This window comes from Ursus maritimus, unplaced genomic scaffold, assembly GCF_017311325.1.
Source record: "Ursus maritimus isolate PB19 unplaced genomic scaffold, ASM1731132v1 scaffold_15, whole genome shotgun sequence".
In the NCBI taxonomy this organism is placed as follows: domain Eukaryota; kingdom Metazoa; phylum Chordata; class Mammalia; order Carnivora; family Ursidae; genus Ursus; species Ursus maritimus.
This window is the reverse complement of record NW_024423897.1, coordinates 5,405,769-5,428,986: the sequence shown is the minus strand read 5'-3', so window position 1 is coordinate 5,428,986 and position 23,218 is coordinate 5,405,769. Positions and strand designations below refer to the sequence as shown.

Below are 23,218 nucleotides of genomic sequence, written 5' to 3'. Positions count from 1 at the left end.
CCCCCACCCCCATCCCTGCACTTGACCAATAAAATGAGACTGACCCCAGGTCCCACTCTGCTACTGCCCCCCTTCTCCCCCAAACACACCCTGCAGCCGAGAAAATCTCCTAAAATTCAGCGCAAAGACACATTAGTTTTGCCGGCATAGACTACCTGGTAGCTTGAAGTCTGTCACAGCAAGCCTGGTCAACTTTCTCAAATGCCTTTTCCTATCCAAGGGGATAGATTCTGAGACAAAGTGAGGGCCACATAGAAATCAATCCCTCAAAGCCTGGCTCCTTCTCCAGACCTCTCTATTCCCTGCCTAATACACATTCTAATTATTGACAAGCTTTCTATTCCCCCTCTGGCCTGCCTGGGGGTAATCCCCTGATAGTTCAGAGAATATTCCAAGAATAGAGCAAATTCTCCTACTTGACAAATAGATACTCAGTAAAAGCTGGTGAATGAGTGGATTCATGCATAAATTAATGGCCATCCCTGTTCATAGCAAAGGAGCTGAGAGTGCGTTCAAGCCCAACCCCGGATACCATCATTGCTACTTCTGTGTTGTTGAAAGAGCCCCAGGCATCGTGTCAGTTGACCTGGACTCCAGCCTCAGCCCTGTCCCTCAGGCATATCCATGTTCCTCTCTGGGTTCACTGTAGCCAACCATAAAATGAGCAGGTTGGATTAGATCGGTGGTTTCCAAATGCCGATCTGCACAATTTCCAGAAGAAGAACCATATGGGATTTGGGGAAGGAAGAAAACATTCTCCTGCTCTCACTTTTTAACCCAGCGGCTGATTGTTCTCATCTATTTCACGTAGCCTCCGTGCAAACTGCCTTTAATTAAAGAAGTCCTTGCCTTTATAAGAGTTTGAAAACCACTGATAACATCTAAGATCCATCCAACCTTGAAGCTTTCATGATCTCACGATTCCATGATGTACTTGCTTTCAAGGTGGACAGAAGGGATATGACCTTGCCAGGGCCGCATTTCTCTACAGCATCATCACCGTGACAACCAACCCTCAGTTAGGCTGCCTCTGGGTGCACTGGCCCAAGCCATAACCCCTGGAACATTGGAACCAGCAGCAGCCATAAAACACAATACTAATGAGCAATACATCTGTTCCCGTGGCTGTCGGAGTCTAAATAAGTTGAGGGAGTGTTGCAAAAGCCCAGATGAGATTCCAAGTTTCTGGTACCAAAAAAGGTGTATGTCATAGAATATTTAGCTGAACAGGACCTTAAAGAGCATGAAAATGATCTGGTGCCTTGGAAATAACCCTGGAATTGGAGTCAGAAGCCAGAATTTAAACCCCACTTCTGCCATTTGTGGACTAATGACTTTGGGCAAGGTACTTAACTCCCATGAGACTTAATTTCCTCATCTGTAAACTGGGGTAATATAACCCACCTTGTAGGATATTGGGAGGATCAATTGAAATGAGCTATATGAGAGCATTTGGCTCAGTGCTAACAGTTTATAGATACCAAGGCCCAAAAGGAGGAAGTGACTTGCCCAAGGTCACACAACAATGGCATTATCATCACATTGCCCACAACTCAGCATTGCCGTGGTCTTAGAGGATTCTGGTGGCCAGGGAGGCAGAGGGGCCCATTAATCTGTCTACATGAGTTCCCAGCACCTCAGGGGTGCTGCCCTGGAGGGGGCGCTGAGACACCACCCAAGAGTCTCACTCTCAGAAATTCAATATAGAAAACACATTAAGACCTGTTTATATGGAAGTGCTGTTTATAAGTATTGTTCCCTATGGGATATTCTCCTACTGCTTCCTCCAATCCTGTTTTGAACTGCTCTGCTAATAGAGCTTTCCTGGCTTCCCAGGGGAGACATTCACAGATGCTAATAGAGACATAATTCAAAAATTGCTTGATATACATGCCCTCAATTTTCCGCAAGAACCACCTAAGATACCCAAACATGCAACGCGCTCATTGGCCAGATGCAATGAAACATGCATGGTACTAAGTGTGTGGGCTGCTACTCAGCCAGGTCTGCATTAAGTGGCAGCAGTCCAGCACTTTATCCTCAGATCCTGCCAAGGTCAAGTGCAACACGAAAGAAGCAAGCTGCTGGATGGGAGCCCTGGAGGACCCTTCTTACTGAGTCTGCGCTCCAAGGCTTTCCAAAGCCTTTTTAGACCAGACAAGGAGGCTGTTAAAAAATCCTCCAGGTCTGAAGAAGCAAAGAATCAATGCTGAGCAACTCCAGGAAGAATAGCTTCCATCTCTCCGGTGTATAAAAGAGGAGAAGAAAGGCAGAAGGAAGCTGGGAGCAACACTACAACATTGCAACGGTACATTACAAGAAGATCTGGCTCCGGATCCCAGAACGAGCGCTTACTCTCCGCAGGGCCCTGGGAGAGTCGCATAAGCTTTCTGAGACTCAGCTTGTCCAATGGCAAACTGGGGATACTAACATCACCTCCCGGGATTTCTGGGAAGATAAAAGGAGATTAACAAATGGAAAGCACTTAGCACATCTTCATATAGTAGGAATTCATTCAACTTTTTTTATATAAATCATTTTCCTAAAATCTGAATATGGAGAGCACGGGCATGCTTACATGCTTATTAAACAAATACATGAATGTTGAGAAAATCTAAAATATACTAAAATTAGAAGATCAAAAGAAGGAAACTAGGACTGATTAAAAAGAACTCTGACTTACCCAAAAGTATTAAGCTTAATAAAACTTGGTATCTCGAGAGAAAATTAATATGAACTGAAAATAGCATAGGTTCAAGGTGACTTTTAGAGATGTTTCTGAAGACTAGATCCATAATTGATTAATAAACTAAAAATATAAAGAACTGGCAAGGCTAGAAATCCAATGTCTCTGTTCATCCCCCCTTTGTCCTACAAAAGGAATGGAAGCCCCAGCAAATGGAAATGCCCAGCCCAGCAAAGAACACTGAGCCAGGGGGTTGAGGGAGGGTCCAGCCCTCCGACACATTGTCCCTTAAAGATAGTGCCAGACTGACACCCAGGCAGAGTGACCCAGAGCTCAGTTTCCCACCCCACCCTCCTCACACAAGAAAGGACAGGAAGGGAAAGAAAGGACAGGAGCCACACCTGCTGCCCACCTACTAACTACACACTTCTAGGTGTCCACCTAATCCTCGGGAAGACCCTAAGAAGGCAGCGTCCTTCACATACAAGGAAATGCCATCGGGCAGACACACAACAAGTGTGTGATGCGTTTGGGAGTCAACCCACACTCCTTGGGCACAGCATCCAACCGTTTCCACCTCTCCAACTTGACAGATGTAAACATCTGACTGCAGAAAGCTCTGTCATCAACGTGACCTGATTGGCATTAACATGACTGAGCTTCAGTCAAACTATAAAGGTGGAGATTCTTCAATTACGTAAAGATTGGAAGGAGCCCCTATGCTCTGCCGTCGTATGATGTGAGCTGCAGTCACTACGGCGGGCACTTTCTGGGTTTTGCCTGCGAGAGGGATTAGCAAACAGGCAGTGTGGGGGCCGTGGGAAGGGCAGGCAGCTGGGAGGAGGGAAAGCAGCAGAAAGCTGGGGGCAGTTCTCCCCATGGCCTTCAGCCTCACTGTGCAGCCCTTTCCAGAAAGCGTGGTTGGAAGCTCCCCCATTCACTCCCGAGGAAAGCCTCAAACTCTTGGGGCAGATCTAGCACAAACGAGAAGCGTGACCTGGCCCCCCTGGGGTGACAGATACGAGTGAGTCCCCCCGGGTGGGGAAAGGGTGAAGTCTCTCAGCCCAAGACCTCCATTTATCTTCAGGACAATTTTAATTGGAAACCTCGCCTCGCCGCTGCCCACTTTTTCAGAAGTAATTAGAATGCTAATCTATAAGAAAGATGTCTATTAAAAATAAATTAATAATAGATAATACATTTTGGCTTACAATTTTGAATAATATGGCCATCCCGTCTTAAAATAAAAATTCATATATTTTTAATAAGCCTGAGACATGTTTCCCAATGAACCACAGATGGTTCATTTTTAATATCCTATAAAGAGACATTATGGGTAAATGTTTTTTTAAAAATGGCAAAATAGAACCTCAGAGCTGCTCTCTTCTGGAGATCTCCAAGCACTTTCTAAGCATCTGGGCTCCCTCCTGTCATCACAGAGATGGAGACACCATTGACCCCCTGACCTTCATCCCTGGTCAGACAGAAGCAGTGTGGCAAAATCAAAACCAGACACAGTTCAAATTCCAACTTTGTTACTTGATGAGTAATAGTCAAGCCATAATGACCTAGAAAATGGGTATTTATAAAATAATCCTGGTGAGGTTATTTAAGGGGTATATACAACCGGGTATGAAATGCGTTGGACACAGCAACTCACACTGAGAGGCTCTCTTTAAACATCCCTTCCTCTCCTCTCAGCGTCTAGAATCATGAGGAACATCTGAAGCTATTACACCTATATGCCCAAGCCCATAACGTGCCATTGTACCTGCAAAGAGAATAAATATGTTCTGCCCATTTGACAAACATCCATGAACCTACCACAAAACCTGTCGAGTCTGGAGAACAAATAATTTGAACTCTCCTAAGAAGGTGAAATGTGTAGAAAGCAAGGGGATGGTAACTGGCTCTTCTCCCAGTACTCATCATCAGGTTATTGACTTACGATTTAGCGGAAGGTCAGTCAGTATTAACCAAACCCATCCCTGTAACCTCACGCCCCATTGCTGGGACCAGGACACAGAGGGAAGTATGACGAAGCTCCCTCCCAGTCCTCCCCACTGCACAACCCAGTTCCACCAGCCACCCAATTGCTCAAGACTGGAAAATCTTCCTCGTCCTCTCCTGATCCCTTTTGCTCATGCTCGCCTCCCCGACATCAGCAGGTCTGGCGGATTCTATCTACTGGAGAGACTGGAAATCTGCCCAGATTGGTCTCCTTCAAAGCTAACATCACACACACACACAAAGTTAACATCATCTCTCATCCAGTTGCAACTCTCTCCTAGCACTCTTTCGGCACCTACTAAAACCAAAACAAAACCAACAATAACAAAAACCTCTTACTGAATTATAGTAGGGATCAGAAGTCGTGTAACCAATATCTAGATTTTATAAAAAGAGGAGGAAACCATTCCAGCATCTCAGAAGCCCTCTATTCGCTCCATTCCAGTCGCTCGGCCCCCTGACTTGTAGTCGCACAGGTGGATTTTACGTGTTGTGGGACGCTAATGTCATTAACTCATTTGCATCGCTGTGCAGCCTTTCATTCTACCAGTATGTTAACAATTTGTTGTTAAATTTCATGTTAATGGCTACGCGTGGGTGGGTTTCCGGTTTGGAGCAATGTTCAACTTGATACCTCTGTTTCCCATTGCTTTAAAGATAAAAGCCCTAAATTGACTGGTCTGACCCATTACCCTCTTCCCTGACACGGCGGTCATTCTGCTCCACCACTTGGCCTCCACTCTGTTGCTCAACAGGCCAAATTCCTGCTCATCGCCTCATCCTGGCACATGCTGTTCCTGCTCCCTGAAACTCTTCCCGCTGTGTTTCCTGGTCTTTACACTGCAGCACCCGTGTCTGCAGACTCTCCCTCCCTCTGACGCCAGTCAGGCTCCTTCTGGTGTTGCTTCCTCACACTGCCCGCTCTCTTTTCATCAACATTCTTAAGACGACTCATAATTGCATATTCATGGGTGTGATGATTTAGTTAACGCGCGGGTCCCAAGGAACGGAGGTCTTGCCTGATGTATTTGCGCTCACGTTGCCGGCACCTGGAACAGTACCTGGCACGGAACAGGAGCTCAATACGTGTTTCTGACGTGAGGGAATGAGCTCGCCATCCCCTCAAGGAGCCCATGGTCAAGGGAGACCCAAAGGCCTCTGTCTCTACTGTGCAGCGTGGCGGATGCTACCGGAGAGAGGTGTTGCCAGACAGATGTTCTCTGGGGAAGAGAACAAAATTTCCATTTCAGAGGAAGTGGTCCTCGAGGTGACATTTGAGAGAGGACTGTACAATCGCAGTAGGCACCGTTCACACTATAGTCTGAAGGACTCCTGGAGGAGTGCGGTGTGATGGGCTAGATCTGCGGGAAACCCAGGAAATGACCCAGCAGAGAGGGAAGGAAGTCGGGCGCTAGATGGAGCTGGAGCACGTGCACAAGTATGAAAGCCTCAGGTAGGAAATCCGGTTGGGGAAATAGGTCCTTCTAGAGAGTGAGTATGTGTGGAGCTGGGTAACATGGCTAGGAGAGAAGCGACAGGCAAACCCTGGAAGCTGAGCAGGAAGCAGATCATAAAAGACCTTGAAGGCCTTATTAAAGAGCATGGCCTTTCTCCTGCAGGCAATGGGGAGCCATTGAAGGCTTTAAAGCAAGGGACATAGTCAGATGTATTTCCTTTGAAGGTCTTGGTTCCTCCTTCCCCAGAGCCTCCACACAAGAGGTTCCTGAGAAGCTCTCCCTGCACTTAGAATGTCACCACACACACACACACACACACACCCCTTCCTTCCCATCTAGTAAGTTCTCCTTCAGATTTCGGGCCCACCTTCACTCCCTCAGGGAAACCTCCCCTGACTACCTTCACGGCACCAGAGCCCCCCGCTACTCTGTCTGTAGCACCAAACAGCTCCCCTTCGCAGCACTCCTCACAGTTACAATGTTATATGTGTGTCTGTGATTCTCAGGTTAAGTCCCTCGTGCGCCAACCTGTAACCTCCCTGGGGACAAGAACCGTGCCTGTCTTTGCTCGCCATTATAATCACATTGCCTGTCAGAGTGCCCGGCACAAACGGGATACTCCACAGCTAAGTGCTCTATCAATGACTGTTTTACAGAGTCCTTCTGCCCGTTCGTGCAGAGAACCCACTGGTAGAGCTGAGGCAACAGGCTGGAGAGAGATGCTGAGTACATAGCCTTGAGTCCAAGGAATGTTCCTGCCCAATGCCCCAGCTGGAAATCTCAAAGTAGGCATTCTGAACCCATGCCTAACTGCAAAACCAAACTCTATCGACTGTATTTTCTTATTTTCTGTGTTCTTGATACTCCGGCGTTTGGGGCCTTGATCCTGGAGGGACCGCCCCTGCCAGGGCTGGCTAATTCGTAGGGATAGCAAATGACTCCCTTGCAAGTGTGCCTTCGGTACACAAACCAACCAGTCCAGAGCCCACAGCCAAGCATCGCTGTGAGCTAGCTCCCACACACCAAGTCAGGATGGCCTCTGCTCTAAACCACCGCGGGCCAGGTACCAGACAGCCGCGAGCACCCCTACAGCCCAGAGGGGGCCAAGATGCTCCCAACTCTCCAATCCCAGCATACCTATCTTGCCTCACCCATGCCTTCCCACAAACACCCCAGTCAAGGCTCCGGGCCATGCTCTCCCCTCATCCCCATCTGCCTCCCGACTGACCCCGGTGCTTCCCTGTGTGGCCCTGCGTGGAGTGCCATGCCTGCTGTTTCTAGGGATCCATGAGTATGAACTTCTTCCCTCGTGACAGTCATTTCCCTGTCTGCATTTCTTACTGAACCTGATTAAATCAAATCCCAGGTCCACATCTTAACACAAAAATCCTTTAATGTATTCAGGTGTCCCAGGGTCCTAACTCCTCAAAGATGAAACTGCGTGGTGAAGGTCTTTCTAATCCTCACGGCTCCCAGCGTGGTATCTCAGAAGACACTTGGGAATGTTCGCAGATAAGGAACAGGAAGATCCCCGGCACCCTCACCTCCCGAGAATCTGCTTTCGCTCCCGGAATCAGGCCCAGGCGTGGAGCTTCTCCAATGGCCTTGGGACCAACCAGTTTTACAAATTATCAACATCTCCCCATTAGCTGTTGCAATATTAAATTGTGTGACTGGAAATGAATGAATAATCCCACGGGCAAGTGAGGGAGACCAAGCAGCGGGGATTTAATAACAAGTCCTGCCCTCTCTCCAAGCGGAAGGTCTTCCTAATTAAATATTAAAAATCTATCCACACAGCTACAGCAAAAAATTGCTTTTTCAGCAGCATCGCTTTGAGACCCTTCCTCCAAAGATCCAAGTGCTGTGGGAATGTCCTCTTGGGGACCCAGATGAGGGAGAAAGGGAAGCACCAGTGACAGGTACTGCTGGCTGCCAGGCACAGGTCTTTCCTACGTCTTGTCGCATTTGGTCCTCTTGAAGACCACGAGTTGTGGGTAAGATCACAGCCGAGTGGCCAAGTTGGCCTTTCAATCCAGTTCAGTGTGGTTATAAACTGAAAGGCTATAACACCACGGTTCAGAACACGGGTTTCAGTAGCAAGCAGACCTGGATTTGAGTGCTGGGTCTGCCATTTACTAACTGTGTGGCCTCGGGCAGATAACCTTACCTCTCTGAGTCTCAGCTTCTTTGTCGGTAACAGGGAAGCAGTGTGGGGCTCGCAGGCTTTGGGGAGGGTTCTGCGAGATCACAGACAGGAAGCCCTAGAGGCAGGCCTGGTACCTCAGAAATGCTTCTGAAATGTCAGCTGCTGTTCGGATCAAGGGAAGACTCCCTCCCCCCCCAACATTCCCTCTGCCCCCCAGTGTTTAGAAATGCCTTCACCAGAACGGAAGGCATCCTGTCCACCCCACTGCCTCTAGCCAGGCTGTGTGGTTTTTTTCTTCACAGGTTAGGGAGGCATTGTTACGAGCTGTTTCACATCTAGTGAGCATATACTCCCCGCCAGCTGTGCTCCCATTTATTACCTCATTTAAATCTCACCAGAGCCCCGCAAAGCAGGGATTGTTCTCACCATTTCCCAGTGTTGAAACTGAGTTGACGAACTTAAGGTGTTGCCATGGCTACAAGCCGGAAGCACTCCGCCCTCACCTGCCTATAGCTTCCTGGGCTGCCCCTCAGAGGAAGCGCCCTGGGCTTTGGGCTCCACCCCACCCCCAGGCAGGGCTCCTGAGGTGCTCCCCATCTGTTCTTTAAGTCGATTTAAAAATACCCTTTTGGATTTCTTCTTATTAGAAATCTGTACCTCCTCATTGCAGAAAGTTTAGAAAATACACATAAGCAAAAAGAACATAACAGCCATTCACAACCCCAACCGTCGGTGGTAACTGCTAAAATGTGTATGTATATCTTAGAGATGATGGATAGATAGATAGTTCCTGTTTTACAAAACCTGCTTTTTTCCACTTCCAGGAATACTTTTGAGAGATCATTTGAAATGCGTCCTTCATCCTGGCCCCATTGCTTCCTACCTTCCTTGGCTTTTGCTTCAATTATTATGACACCTCTTTTGCGTATTTAATCTCCCCCTTTTAATTACAACTACCAGGACCCATTTCCCCAGCAGGGTACGGGCTAACTAAAGAATAAGGAGGAGTTTGCTGATTAGCTAGAGGCTGGCAGTCCTGGGAGGTTTTCTCCAGCCTTATAGTACTCCTGATGCCACGGAGTCAGGTCTCCGGCCAAGCCAGACTGACCTTCGGCATTCTAAACAGGAATTACCAGGCCCCTTGGCATTCCAGCAGAAACTTCAAATACCTCAAACTGTGGATTTTATTAACTGATACAGAGAAACAGACTTTCTTCCCTGTCCCTACTTGCGGAAAGCTGGGCCTGAGCCTAGGGTCTCGGGCCTCTTTGATTAATGGACACTCTCCATCGCAGTGAGCCGGCACGGAGAGGAGGGGTGCAAAGCCATCAGGCAAAGAACTGGCCCTGCCTAGCCATTCTCCGTGAGGTCCCCACAGGTCAGAGGGGCCAAAGACATCTCTGCTGTCTTATGATTAATATCAGCTCTCATAGGGTGATTAATGGTATAACTCATAACTCTCCACCGGCTTCTCAAAGCAAGAAAGCCTTCTGTACTGTACTTGTTTTGCTGTTTACCACCTCAAAACCCTGCTAACAGAGACCCCAAGACCCAGCACAATACAGTCCGTGTCCGCCTCACACTCCTCCGTCCCTTGTTCACCGTGTCCCTGCCTCCAGACAAAGGGACACCTTCTCTCTTGCCCTGCAGCAGGCTCTCTCCTTCCCATGGGGGAGTCCTTGCAGAGGCTGCTCCCCCCCTCACTCTGCACCTGGCCGTCCCCCTCTTGTCCTTGGCTCAGCATCTGGGCTGCCGCAGAGGAGCCCTGTGCTTACAGCTAGGTCCTCCTGTTTCAGTCCACGTGGCATTCCTGCAGAGCATTTCACTCAACTGTAATTCAGACGTTTCTTACCTGATAGCTGCCCGCACCCAGGGACACACATAGCACCCCCATTCTTGTTTGATTTGATTGGCCAGGACTGGCCACGTGATCGTACCTAACTTCAGAGGGGCTGGAAGTACAACCAAACACGCACACGGGAAGGAGGAGAACCAGAAATAGGCGGCGACAGGCACTAATGACCACCACATGTCATGTTTTGTTTGGAAAAAATGTATTATTCCACGAAAACAACATCACAACAAATACAACTAAACACCAAGGGCACTAGACTAGACTTCCTAGGACCATCTTCACAATGAAACAAGCAGCATCTACTTACCATTATCCCACTCAAAATGTCATGTTTTTAACCATAACATTGAAATTATCAGAACAATCCATACACATAGCTTTAAACGTATTTCAAACACTAATGAGCTATAAGGTGAAAAGGAAAGTGTGCTTCCTTGCCCAGTCTCCCCACCCCATAATCCCGTGGAAGTGATCATTATAGACAAGGTGTTTCAGGATTTGAGATGCTGGTGGGGAGGTCTGGGAAGGCTTCATGGAGAGGCATGACTAGAAGCTATTTGGGCTTCCACGGGGCACCTGGGTGGTGCAGTCGTTAAGCGTCTGCCTTCGGTTCAGGGCGTGATCCCGGTGTTCTGGGATCGAGCCCTACATCAGGCTCCTCCGCTGGGAGCCTGCTTCTTCCTCTCCCACTCCCCCCTGCTTGTGTTCCCTCTCTCGCTGGCTGTCTCTCTCTGCCAAATAAATAAAATCTTAAAAAAAAAAAAAAAAAGAAGCTATTTGGGCTTCTTAAATGTGAGATTTAATTTTCAAAGACTCCTATGATCCAACTTAAGCTTTATGGTAAGGCACTTTGAGACTCATATGATGAGAAATACTGCTGTCTCACAGCAAGGAATTTAGAAGGGTTAGGAATTCCAAGCCAGAGCTCCAATCTGGAAAGTTCCATCAAAGGATCACTGTAGGCTTACTGGTTGCCACCCACCACTCCTCAGATTAAAAAGCTTCAGAATCCTGTGACCCACTAATGGATTCTGCGATAATTAATCCTCGCTCATGCATCCTCTTAAACTACAAAAGCCTTCCAGCTGGCCACCCTGGCTGATAGAATAGTAGATGGGCTCTCGGGAGTTGCACCCTGCTCACACAAGCAGAGACACCCATTAGGAAACTCAGTCTCAGCTCTCCCCACCAAGTGAGGAAGGGACTTTATTGAATGCCTTCATCGCGCCAGGTACTTCCTCTGCAGTGGTTCCTTGGATCCTAACAGACTGGGAGATGGGTGCTGCTGTGCCCGTTTCGCCACTGAGAACACTGAGTCTTGCAGGCTGGAAAGTTGACTCGCTCAGGCTCACCAGCTGTTGAGCTTCAGAGCTGGGATTCAAGCCTGACTGTTTTGACTGCAAAGCTCACCCTCACTCCCCTCCACTCCGAATTCTTAATTCGGCTCCCTACCACCTTCCCCAGCCACCCTGTTTAAGCCGATGTCTCCCATGAGTCTTTTCCGTCTAGTCCTGCTAGACAAACAAACAAAACCCTGCTTTGTTTTCATTCACAGTACACATCACCACCTCTGTTCCATGCTTTGTTCTCCACCTTTCGCTGCCTTGTCGCCAGCGTCTACAAGAGTGACTGGCACCCAGTAGGCACTTGGTGATTATTTGTTGAATGAGTGAACATGCCGTGAAAAGAACACTGACCTGAGTTGAATCCTGCTCTGCCAGGAATCCAATGTGTGACCTTGGACAAGTCCAGTTCACTCTCTGGGCCCCAGCAGCCACATCTGTGAAGTCGGAGGGCAGGATAAAAGCATCTCTTTGTAACTCGTACGCTCTGTGACTTATGCAGCCTATCACCCAGAGCAAAGGCTGCTTTCATGCTCAGGAAAGGGAAACAAGATTGGAAATGCTAAATGGATGGCAGAGAGCTTGAGGCAGGGGAGGCGGGCGGGGGTCCCTTGAGATCATTTGGTGTCTGCCCTCCTCAGACTGGGCTCTGAAATGCTCAAGTGCAGAAGTGCGGGAAGCTTGGATACAGGAGTTTGGCCCCTGACTTGCTGAGACACAGCAACAACCACAAAGACATGGGACTGGGCCCAGGGGTGGCCCCTAGGATGGTCCCTTATGCCAATAAGCATCTGACTCTCAGTCCGATGACGAGAGTCGTCTTTGCTCTTTTACTTAGCATCCGTGGGTTCAGGGAGGTCTCACACGATCTCTTGATTCCATTTCTTCTAATAAAATGGGAAAATTAATATTGTCCCTTTCCTCTCTGAGCCTCAGTTTTCTCATCTGTGAAATGGGAACAATATAACACTTCTTTCGCAGGAGCTGTGTGACGTGAAAAGTGGTTTAGTAGACTAGAAAGCTGAAATGTACTGAACCAGAAGCCATAGATCTACCCCATTCTCGCTACATCTAAGGACACAGCCTGAAACTGTACAGAGGTCCTCTCTAATCACAGGGTATCCACTTTGCTCCACGTTGCTTGGGACCCAAAAAATGAAATTAGATTATCACAAAACACACGAAAGTCACTTGGAAAAACATGGTATGGGGTAAGGGAAAGGGGCGGTTAAACTTGGCTCACAGACAGAAGCAGGTGATATAAATGAGTGATAATGGAAAACTGTCCCTTGGTCTTAGTTCTGGGGAGGTAATAGGGAGTAGTGGGGATTGTGGTTTACTAGACAGCACGTGCCACGTCTAAAGCAAGCAGCCACTCCTCAGCTCCAACCAATTGTTGCCATGTGATAATGTGATAATGCAGGCCGACACAGACATAATTCTGATTTCTAAAGAGAAGCCAAAAATCCATATTTTATGTGAAATAAATGTTGTCAAAATTCACATTTAAAAGAAGTGAAACAACAACTGTACCCTGTGGGCTGCCAGACTGTGATTTCTAAACTAAACTGTCAAACGACAGAATTAGCCACTGAAATTAGCCAAATACTTCCCAGATATTCTCTTGGCTGCTTTCCGGGACTCTGTATTTCCCATTTAGCTTCTTGTAGTTCTACTCACTTAGAGCAAACAATGAGCACTTACTTGGCACCTACTATGTGCAAAGTGGATATGGACATCATGGAAGGAGTGCGACACCAAACATAAACACAAAACAAAAGCAGGCACAAAAGATAGTCTCTCCACCCGTACCCTACCCCACCCCACTCCCGTAAATGAAATCCTCAGCACACAAACGTAGGTTCTGACACCTGCTGGGGATGATTAGAGACAGTAAGTGCCTCAGGAGTTTGGACGGAGAGAGCTTTCCCTGTGGTGTCTGCGAGAGCTGTCCAGAGGAGATGGCTCTCAAGGCAGGGTTATTTTTATTTATTTATCTTATTTATTTATTTATTTATCTTATTTATTTATTTATTTTAATGATTTTTTATTATATTATGTTAGTCACCATACAGTACATCCCCAGTTTCCGATGTAAGGCTCGATGATTCACTAGTTGCGTATAACACCCAGTACACCATGCAATATGTGCCCTCCTTACTACCCATCACCGGTCTATCCCATTCCCCCACCCCCCTCCCCTCTGAAGTCCTCAGTTTGTTTCTCATAGTCCATAGTCTCTCATGTTTCATTCCCCCTTCTGATTACCCCCCCTTTCTTTATCCCTTTCTTCCCCTACCGATCATCCTAGTTCTTTGTTCCATAGATGAGAGAAATCATATGATACCTGTCTTTCTCTGCTTGACTTATTTCACTTAGCATTATCTCCTCCAGTGCCGTCCATGTTGTAGCAAATGTTGAGAACTCGTTCTTTCTGATGGCTGAGTAATATTCCATTGTATATATGGACCACAACTTCTTAATCCAGTCCTCTGTTGAAGGGCATCTCGGCTCCTTCCACAATTTAGCTATTGTGGACATTGCTGCTATGAACATTGGGGTGCATATGGCCCTTCTCTTCACTACGTCTGTATCTTTGGGGTAAACACCCAGTAGTGCAATGGCTGGATCATAGGGTAGCTCAATTTTTAACTTTTTAAGGGACCTCCGCACTGTTTTCCAGAGTGGCTGTACCAACTTGCATTCCCACCAACAATGTAGGAGGGATCCCCTTTCTCCACATCCTCTCCAACAATTGTTGTTTCTTGCTCAAGGCAGGTTTAAAGGGTGGCTGAAGTTGGGATCAGCTGATGACACGCTCTGGCAGAGACAGAGGACTGTGGCTATTGCAGTAGACCCATGCTAGGTAGTTGTGGGCACTTGTGCTGGGGAAGCTGGACTTTATCCTGAAGATTCCTCAGGAGGGAGCTGGTAGGTGGTAACGGGGCCAAGCTGATGGAAGGGGACCCCCTTATCCTCCTGCATCTCCAGAATGAAGAGTCTGGGCCTGGGCTCCAGAGGCCCCTCCAGGTCTGACTTGTCACTTCTTGTGTTTTGACTCAGAGCATGTAGAATAGACAAGCAGGACAGAGCTTCCCCTGACAGCCTCTTGCGGGCTGCTTCCTCGGGGCTGGGGGAGACGCCTTCACAGTAATGAGCTGGATCCTGAAACAATTCAGAGAGGCAGCGGGGCTTTGAAACAGGCAGTGTTTCCTTTTTTTATGATGGTTTCATTTTACATTTTTATTGGCTCTCCACTGATTGCTCTCGGGCTCTCTGACGGGATGTGAGATGCGCTGACATTTATAGAAATCAATACATTAATAAATCACGAAGTTCATAATGTCTGATTTGCTTCTAAATGAGACAGAACTATTATCACCATAAAGTTGCACATAAAATATGCCCAATTGTGATGTATCGTATAGTCTAATCAAAGGCATTTGAGTGAATAACCTTTCCCCAAAAGAAGGAAACAATCAAAGCTGAATAACGTCATTAATAATTCAAGGTATGTCTGCCCAGGCTTCATTTATTAAGTGCACAGTTAAGAGGCTTCCGAGCCGAGTCCCGCAGATGACACCTTGCCATCTTCTCCCTGCCTCTGGGCAGGCAGGCATCCGCTCTCCAATGAACTGGCTGCAGTCCTTGCATTTGGCAGTACGCGTCGCAGGCGAGGGTAATGTCCAATTCTCTTCTCCAGCTAAGAAACGGACCAAAGCAATACACACGTTGACTGTCTGGGTTATTAAGGGCAGAGGACATGGAGCCATGTAATAACTCTAGGGGAGAAGAGGCAGGAGATTTTCTCAGTGACGGTCAGTTATTGTACCTATTGACTTAGTACTCCAGGCCCTGCGTTTCTGGGGTCCACCACTCACAGGCGCTCCGCCCTCTTCCCTGGCAATCTGCAGACTGAGTGCTCCACACTCTTTCCACGCTTGTGTTTGCTTATGTCCACTGCAGTTAATACAGAATGATACTCACGTTAGCCAGTTAGTGTCCAAACCGAGCTGGCAACTGGGTGCTTTTCTGACAGAGCAAATCAGAAAACAAACAGATCTCCCTACATGGAAGGGGAGCACACTTAATTAACTAGATCCATCAGAAAAGGTATAATCATGACCTAGAAAGTATCTACAGACTTGATTGTTGGATTCTGCCTTTGAGAATCACCCGTAAAATCATGGACATAACACACTATTCGATAGAAATAACATTTTGCAGTACCTACTATGTGCAGGGAGCATTTTACATATCTTATCTCCTTTAGACTCACAATTACGAGGTGGGTATGATTAGAGCCGCAATGAGTCTAATAACCCTATACCGCCTAGGGACAGTGAGCTGATTAGATCAATCCTAAGACTCTCACCGTGCTCTCGGAGCTCACCAAGACAGGCACTTACTACGAGGACACATTAATACTGAATTCCAGCAAAAGCTCACTTGGCCAATCTCTGTTACTTCCTCACTTGTGATTATTCCGTATGGTGTACAGAACTTTATTTTCACAATAACAGCAGCGCAGAGGTTGATTTGGTTGGATGGTAGAGGATAGCCCACTTGATGGATTTGGTTGTCAGGCCCTGAGCACACAAATTCGGGATAGCTAGGCATATGCCAGCGATGCTGACCTCGCAGCAGGGATGTGACGGAGCCGGCTCACACCCACAGACCGCGAGCTCCACTTCCCAAATTCACCTCCAGTGACTTCACGACGACAGCCTGGTGGGAATATTTGCACCAAAGAAACTGGAAAATGGTGTCAATCAGGCCTGCCCCCCACCCCCAAATGCCAGTTGTTAAACATCCAGCAGCCCGCTGAAGCAAGCCCTCGGCTTGGAAATCATGACCTGGCAAGTTGTCAAGTTAGCTGGAAAGTGATGAACTACTCTTCAAAAAGCAGGCTGTAAGACAAGCTTTTCACACCTGAGCCTGACCTGGATCCACTGAGTTTCCACGAACGAGAAAATTCTGTGCCTACCTGAGAGAATTCCTACTCACGGGGCAATTTTACTTTTCCTTTGAGTGATTATTTTTGACCTCTCTCTGCACTTTCATATTTCCATCTTAAAACAAGCAGTTCCCCTCCCCATGGATACTCCTCCCTCCTTCTTCCTCATTTGCAGTGAATTGACATTTTAGCTTCTCAGTCAAGAGGAGCAACAAAATCCCATCTCTGTAATCCTCTTATTTCCTGCAGAAATATTCAAGACTCACTGATCCTGTGCAACGTGTCCTCCGTCCCCAGCCCAGGGCACCCACCACTCACGAACTGGCCATCTCCATGTGCTGGAACTTCAGAGCAGTGGACAGCTGAGACCAAAGGAGAAATGGTGGGAGGTTCCCCACTGCCTCTTGAATGCGAGCTGGTGGCAGGATTCGGGTCTCATGGGACTCATTGCTCCCTAGAGCTGTGGAGACTGCTGGTGCCACCTAAGTAAGTCATCCAGGACACTTTTTCCAGATACAGAGGTCCACTTAAAACATCATCTAGAGATTTCCACCTGTGGCTGAGACTCTATAGTGAACCTGGCATTTCTACTTCGCAGCCTGGCTTCGCTGGACTGAAATGTTGCTTTGGAGGCAAAGGGACACAAGAGTCCCTAACGTATGTGGCCTTGCTCCCTGTCCTGAAACACCATTTAGGGTTCCTTCTTTCTGCCAATCCTGGGATCTACGTGTTTCACTTCATTCCAGAAGTTTCTTTGTTTTTTCAGTCTTGTTGGGAAATGTGTGAATTTCATGCTGTCACACCACAGAGTTGTGATTTATGTCACCGTCTGTGTAATGACTTTGTGGACTTTTAATAATTACAATATATTTCTGACCATTAATCTCTACTACCACCACCTTCCAAGGTACATCTGACACTCCCCTTCCCACACACCCCACCCAAAGTGATCTGAAGGCCACGTTCAAAAACACGCTCCTTTTGGGAGAAAGGTCAGAGAACTGAAATACACTATATATGGAAGAATTTTCAAGTCATTCGATCTGGAAAATCTCCCATCTAATGGAAGTAGCAGTACTCAAAGATTTTTTTGTAGGACTCTTTTTTTTTCCAGAAGATTTTCAGGACCGGGGTATAAATGAATGAGAAATGTATAAATTCAATTTTGCTTAAAAGGGGCAGGAGGGTTTCAAGATTAAGAGAACAAACGCTTGGAGCAAAACATGATTTGAGTTTTATTGAAGCAAGAAGACTGGAAAAAATGTCCAGAACACTCAGAAAATCTTTATCAAAGCTCAGCTCAGCACTCCCGGGACTCATCGTTAAGTTTATAAAATTCAGAGCTGATGAGTTGTGTGTGCTGTGTGCGTCTGAGTGAGTTTATGACTCACCTCCAAGCCCTGGCTGTAAGAATCTCAGCCTCCAGGATTACACTTCAAGACCAAATGGCACTTATCCCCCTGCGTACCAACCGCCCCCCCCCCCACTGGCTCCATACAGACACCAACAAGGATCCTCGTCCCTGATTATAATGGGGTAAACTGTCAATCAAAAGATGGTGTTAAACTCATCCAGAATAAACCAATCCACCATGTCTAAGGGGAGGGAAAAGATCACATTTTCAAATGCCAGCATGCCGTCTCTAATACAGTCTTTAAATAACCAACATAGTTTAGGCGCCCTGAAAATGAACCAACTGGAAGCACTAGAAATGTGATTTCAAGAGACAGCATTCAATTTTATGCACACTGTCACCTAAATTATTTGCAGCTCAAGTATGTCATGCTCTTTAAATTTCCCTCTGGGTTCAGTTTACACGGCGTCCCACAGTTTTGATCTGTCATATTTTCCTTATCATTTAGTTCAAAACACTTTCTAATTTCCATGAGATTTCTTCATCCATCCATGGGTTACTTAGGAATTCGAACCGTATTGCTTGATTTCCAAACATTTGGAGATGTCCTCTTTTTTCCTTCTTCCCTTGATTTCTTGTTTAATTAGACTGTGGACAGAAAACATCCTGAATAATTTCAGTTCTAACTTTGTTGAGATTGGCTTTTATAACATTTGGTAAATGTTCTCTGCGCACTTGACAAGACTGTGTGAGAGCTGTGGCAGGTGGGTGAAGAATTTCACTGCTATCAATGCAGACACGTTTGTTAATTGCATTGCTCATATCCTCTACACCCTTATCGATTTTTTATCCGTTGCTGAGAGAGGAGTTTTGAAATCTCCAATTATGACTGTGAATTTGCGATTTCTCCTTTTCTCTGTTAGCCTTCGTTTTGTGTGTATTTGGAAACTAAATTATTAGTGCATATTAATTTAGAATTGTTTTATCTTCCTAGTAGATGGCGTCTTCCTGATGATGCAAGCTCCTTCGTTCTCTCTAGCAAAGGTTCTTGCCTTAAAGTCTACTTTATCTGATGTTTAAAATTGCCGTGCCTGCTTTTCTTGATGTGTGTTTACACACTGTATCCTTTTCCAACCTTTCACCTCTACCTTTTCTGTGTCCTCAGGCTGGCAAACGGCACTGAGTTAGGGCTTGCTTTTTATCTGAGGCTTTCTCTCTTGCATTGAAGATTTTCTCTTGGTCGTTGTATTTCAGGTTTTACTGTGTTCCTCGGTGTGGTTTTCTTTGTGTTTATCTGCTTGGGTTTATGCTTCTTGAATCTGTGGCTTGATATCTGTGGCTCGATCTCGTTCATCCAGTTTTTTAAATGATCAGCTGTTACCTCTTCAAATATTGCTTCGACATCATTTTTTATCCCCTCCCTTTTAGGGACTCCAGCTACACGTATGTTAGAGCTTTTCTTCACGTCCAATATGTCTCTTCTTTGGTCTTGTCTGTATTTTCCATGTTTCTCTCTGTGTGTGCATCAGTCTGTGAATTTTTCTCTTGACCTATCCACCGAATCATTAATTCTCTCTTCATCTGTGCCCAACCTGCTGTTAAACTGACCTATTTAGTTGTCAATTCTGGATAATATATTTTTTTAATTCTAGAACTTTTATATGTTCCAATTCTCTGGCGGAATCTCCATCTTTTTATTTTCCTGAGCATATTTCACCATTATTTTAAAGCCCACACTGGATAAATCCAACATCTAGATCACCTGTGAATCTATGACTATATTCTGTCTTCTCTTGGTCCTGTCCTTTATATGCCTGGCAAATTTACAGTGAGCGGTGAGCATCAGAATACAAATGCAAACACTATCTGGCTGAGCCTTCAGCTTGCGCAAGGTAACTGAGGAGGGGCGGACAAACCCAATCCAAATGGGGATTGAGCTGTTTTGAGGCTGGATTGCCATCTTGGAGAGGCCTGATCTATTTCTAATGTGCTCTTGCTCCCAGAACGTAGTCCTTTAGGTGTCAGACTGAAAGCCTGAATGTTCACCAGGAACCCCCTGCCTAAAAGACCCTGACCTCCAGCAGCTACCCCATAACACTGTGAGCCTGCCAGGAGCTCTGTTCAGCTCTATAACCTTTGGGCTGTGGTTTTTGCTTAGTTTCCCTTGACCTCTGTCACTAATGATAGCTCAGGCTATTAGGTTCATGTCTGTGCTTCCCTCCTCTATGGCCCCTCCAGTCTTGGCGCCTCGAGCCCCGAATGTCTTAGTAGGACTAATCCCATTTTTGTCTTCCCAGATGCTGAAAGTTCTGCTATGCTCTTTGCTCTTTGCTCAGTTTCTCAAGCTCACTTTCCATGCCACTTCTATAAATCAGCATATACTGTGAGATGAAAAGCAGCATTGACCGTCAGGCTCACCTTAATGAGTTTTTCTTCCCTCCAGAATCATGGCTTCTAAAGATAGGATACCTTGTAGCTCTTTAATGGCTTCAAACAATGTGTTAGGTTTTTTTCTGCTCCCCACGACCACCACCCCCAGGCTTCGGGTATCTTCTTATTGTTGTTACTATGGTAATTTTTAAAAATTTTTAACTGATGCATTTTTTAAATCCTCCTTTTCCAGTTGTTCTCAGTGCAAAGTCAGTTCTGCTACAGGCGAGCTCACCACTCCCGGGCCTTTTGGCTTCTGTATCATTGCATATGCTATCCCCTTATTCCCCTTTTCCTTGAAGACTTAAAGGCTTAAAGGCTTTCCTTGAAGACTTAAAAGACACCTCCCCTTGAAGCCATCCTTGTCACCCCTTCCAATGCTGTGCCATCCAGGTGACATTCGTTAAGAGCTTCCTCCTCTTGGTTCCCAAGTGTCTTAGCCATATCCACACCTCTTGCTACTTGGCACGATTTGCCAACGAAGCATTCCAGACCAGCGTTCCATAGCATCCTACAAATAGGAATATTATATTTGGCCCACGCTGTATGTTTCCAATGGTAAGGCAATTGATAACAGCTGAGAATCAGGATACAATTTTTTAATTGTAGCATTTCCTGAGAAAAATCTAAAGATCTGGACATAGCAACAACCGGCTGTGTGAGAGCTGTTTCCCTTTTACGGGGCAATGACTCGCCCGTCCTCTGTCCCTATCAGTCTCTCCAGTGGTATACCCGCACCTGACTCCTCTCAGTTACCTACCTACTACTGTTGGCATTTGAGTTTGTAATCCTGGTCTGTGTGTGTGTCTCCCCACCAGTGGGAGAGCTCCATATGGACAGATGGTACGTCTTTTCACCTCTCTCCCAATGCCATCCCTGGCATGGCAGCGATGGTCAATCCATATCTGTAGATATGCCTCTAAAAAAATGCTACCTAAGTGTTTTTAGGGCTGTGAAACTATTCTGTGAAACTATCCTGTAGTGGTGGATATGTGACATTATACATTTGTCAAAACCCATAGACGTGTACCACACAAAGGATGAATTCTAATGTAAACTATGGACTTTAGCTAAAACTATTTCAATCTTGGTTCTTGGGCTGTAACGAACATCCCACATCAGGGCAAGATGTTAATGCTTAGTGGGAACCATGAGGAACGATGCATGGGAACTCTGTATTTTCTGCTCAACTTTTCTATAAACCTAAAACTGCCCTAAACTTCCTCTATTGGAAAAAGTAAATGAATGTAAATGCTATTAATCAGAGTGATAAAAGAAGGCAACTAAATCCGGCAAAACAAGCTTCTCCCAGGGGATTCAGGTCAGGGCACAAGAACAAAAATAGTTACCGGGGGATACTCACCTATACCACCACCTTTAGGGACAGCAGAAAATAAGCCACTGCTGTCTGGGGATGTGCATGGGGAGTGACCAAAACACACTTAAAGTGATGGCTGGCCTGGCTTACACACCCTTGGTCAGGAGTGATAGAAGGACAGGAGGAAGTTCAAAGAATAGCCTACAGAGGAAAAACCAAGCTGACCCCCAGAAAGACCCCAAAAGGTCAGCAGGAGAGCAGCAAGTAGAGCCCCCCCCCCCATTTCCTGCTCTCTGGGACCTGGACCCACTCAGCTCCATCGTGCCATGGGAGATTTTCCAGATCTGATGATTTGTCTTATATTTTATATTCAGCCTAACAGGGGGCTTCCCCTGCATCCACTGCTCACCCGTCCTAATGCGCTGATCAGTTTTTTTCAACAGCCCTCCTTTTTTTTTTCCCCTGCATCTTACTTATCAGGCTCAAGAAGGGAAGAGAGAAGCAAAGACTTGTAGATTGTAAGCTCTGGCAGAGCAGGGAACAAAGCTGTTTCATTCACTGAAATACGCAGAGCAGATTCGTCATTGATTGTTGAATAAGCAAATACAGAATCCTACAAAAGGCGCAGCTTCGAATTACAAAGTAACGGAGGGGGACAACGGGGCGTGTGTTGTGAAGGGTGCCACAGAAGTCACTTTTCAGTCAAACATGCGGGTATTTCCAAGGACCCATCCACATCCATGCATCCTCTGGCCCATGCCATCCCATCTCTCTTCAGGCTGCATGGCTGCATGGCTGCGGGCATGCTCAGTGAGCCCCCTGCTGGGAGCCGTGGGCACTGCGAGCTGACCCATTGCTCTTGCCTGTTCTGACCGTGGGAAAAGGATAGGGAGAAGGTCAGTCAGCTCTGCTGCAAGATCTCTTTGCATAGGTCGAGCTGGACAGTGACCTGGAGACCCTCAGAGTGCAATCTCCATGGAAAATAAGGAAAATAAGTATGTTTTTTGTGGGTTTTTGGGGTTTTTTTTTGTGGGTTTTTTTTTTTGATGAATGGATTTGGTAAAATGTTTTCTTACTTTTTCCTAGACATCGCCTGGTGGTATTACCAGTATCAGAGAGGTAAAAAAGTTTAACTTGACTGCTTTGGTCACATTACTTTCAAAAGAAGAGCTTCTTAAGTATATTTTGCAATTAGTCTACTCACTCACCAGTTTTCTCTGCCCCTTGTTAGAAACCCCACCTAGATAGAAACAGTTGGAAACATGCTTTAGAGACAAGTTATAGGAAAAGTTTTGCTCCCACTAAGAAACTGATATGTTTCTTTCTCTCATGGACAACAAGATAAATGGAAAAGCTCAGAGCCAGTTTGTGGCTCAAGTGTAGTCACTGCTTGGAACAAATGACCTGAATTTCTAAGTTCTCTTGTTCCCCATGGTCTTGACTTCCTAATCTAATCAACATTTTCTAGGGCAGTTTTTTCTTATTACCTTATCTCTTTATTTTATTATATTTATTTCATATAATCAGTTTTAAGTCCTTTGTGAAGCAAAGCGGAATGTGTTTAAGTAAACAAATAGTGAGGGAGAGAAAGGCTTGCTGGCTGGGTGGTGAGTGAGGTAGGACAAGGTAAGAAAGTGGGAGGTAAGCAGGCAGAGATCA

The 23,218-nt window shown here is 46.3% G+C and overlaps 1 protein-coding gene across 4 annotated transcripts in view; it reads left to right on the top strand.

The window, feature by feature from the left end:
• The window catches only part of KCNIP1 (potassium voltage-gated channel interacting protein 1), a 334,221-nt gene that overhangs the window by 292,852 nt on the left and 18,151 nt on the right, over window positions 1–23,218 (top strand). For 2 of the 4 annotated variants that reach the window (XM_008692387.2, XM_008692389.2), the window contains exon 2: window positions 22,646–22,678. The exons of the other annotated variants lie outside the window; for them this stretch is intronic. In XM_008692387.2, coding sequence (XP_008690609.1) covers window positions 22,646–22,678 — 33 coding nt within the window. The remainder of the gene's footprint in view (window positions 1–22,645; window positions 22,679–23,218) is intronic. 4 annotated transcript variants of the gene reach the window in all.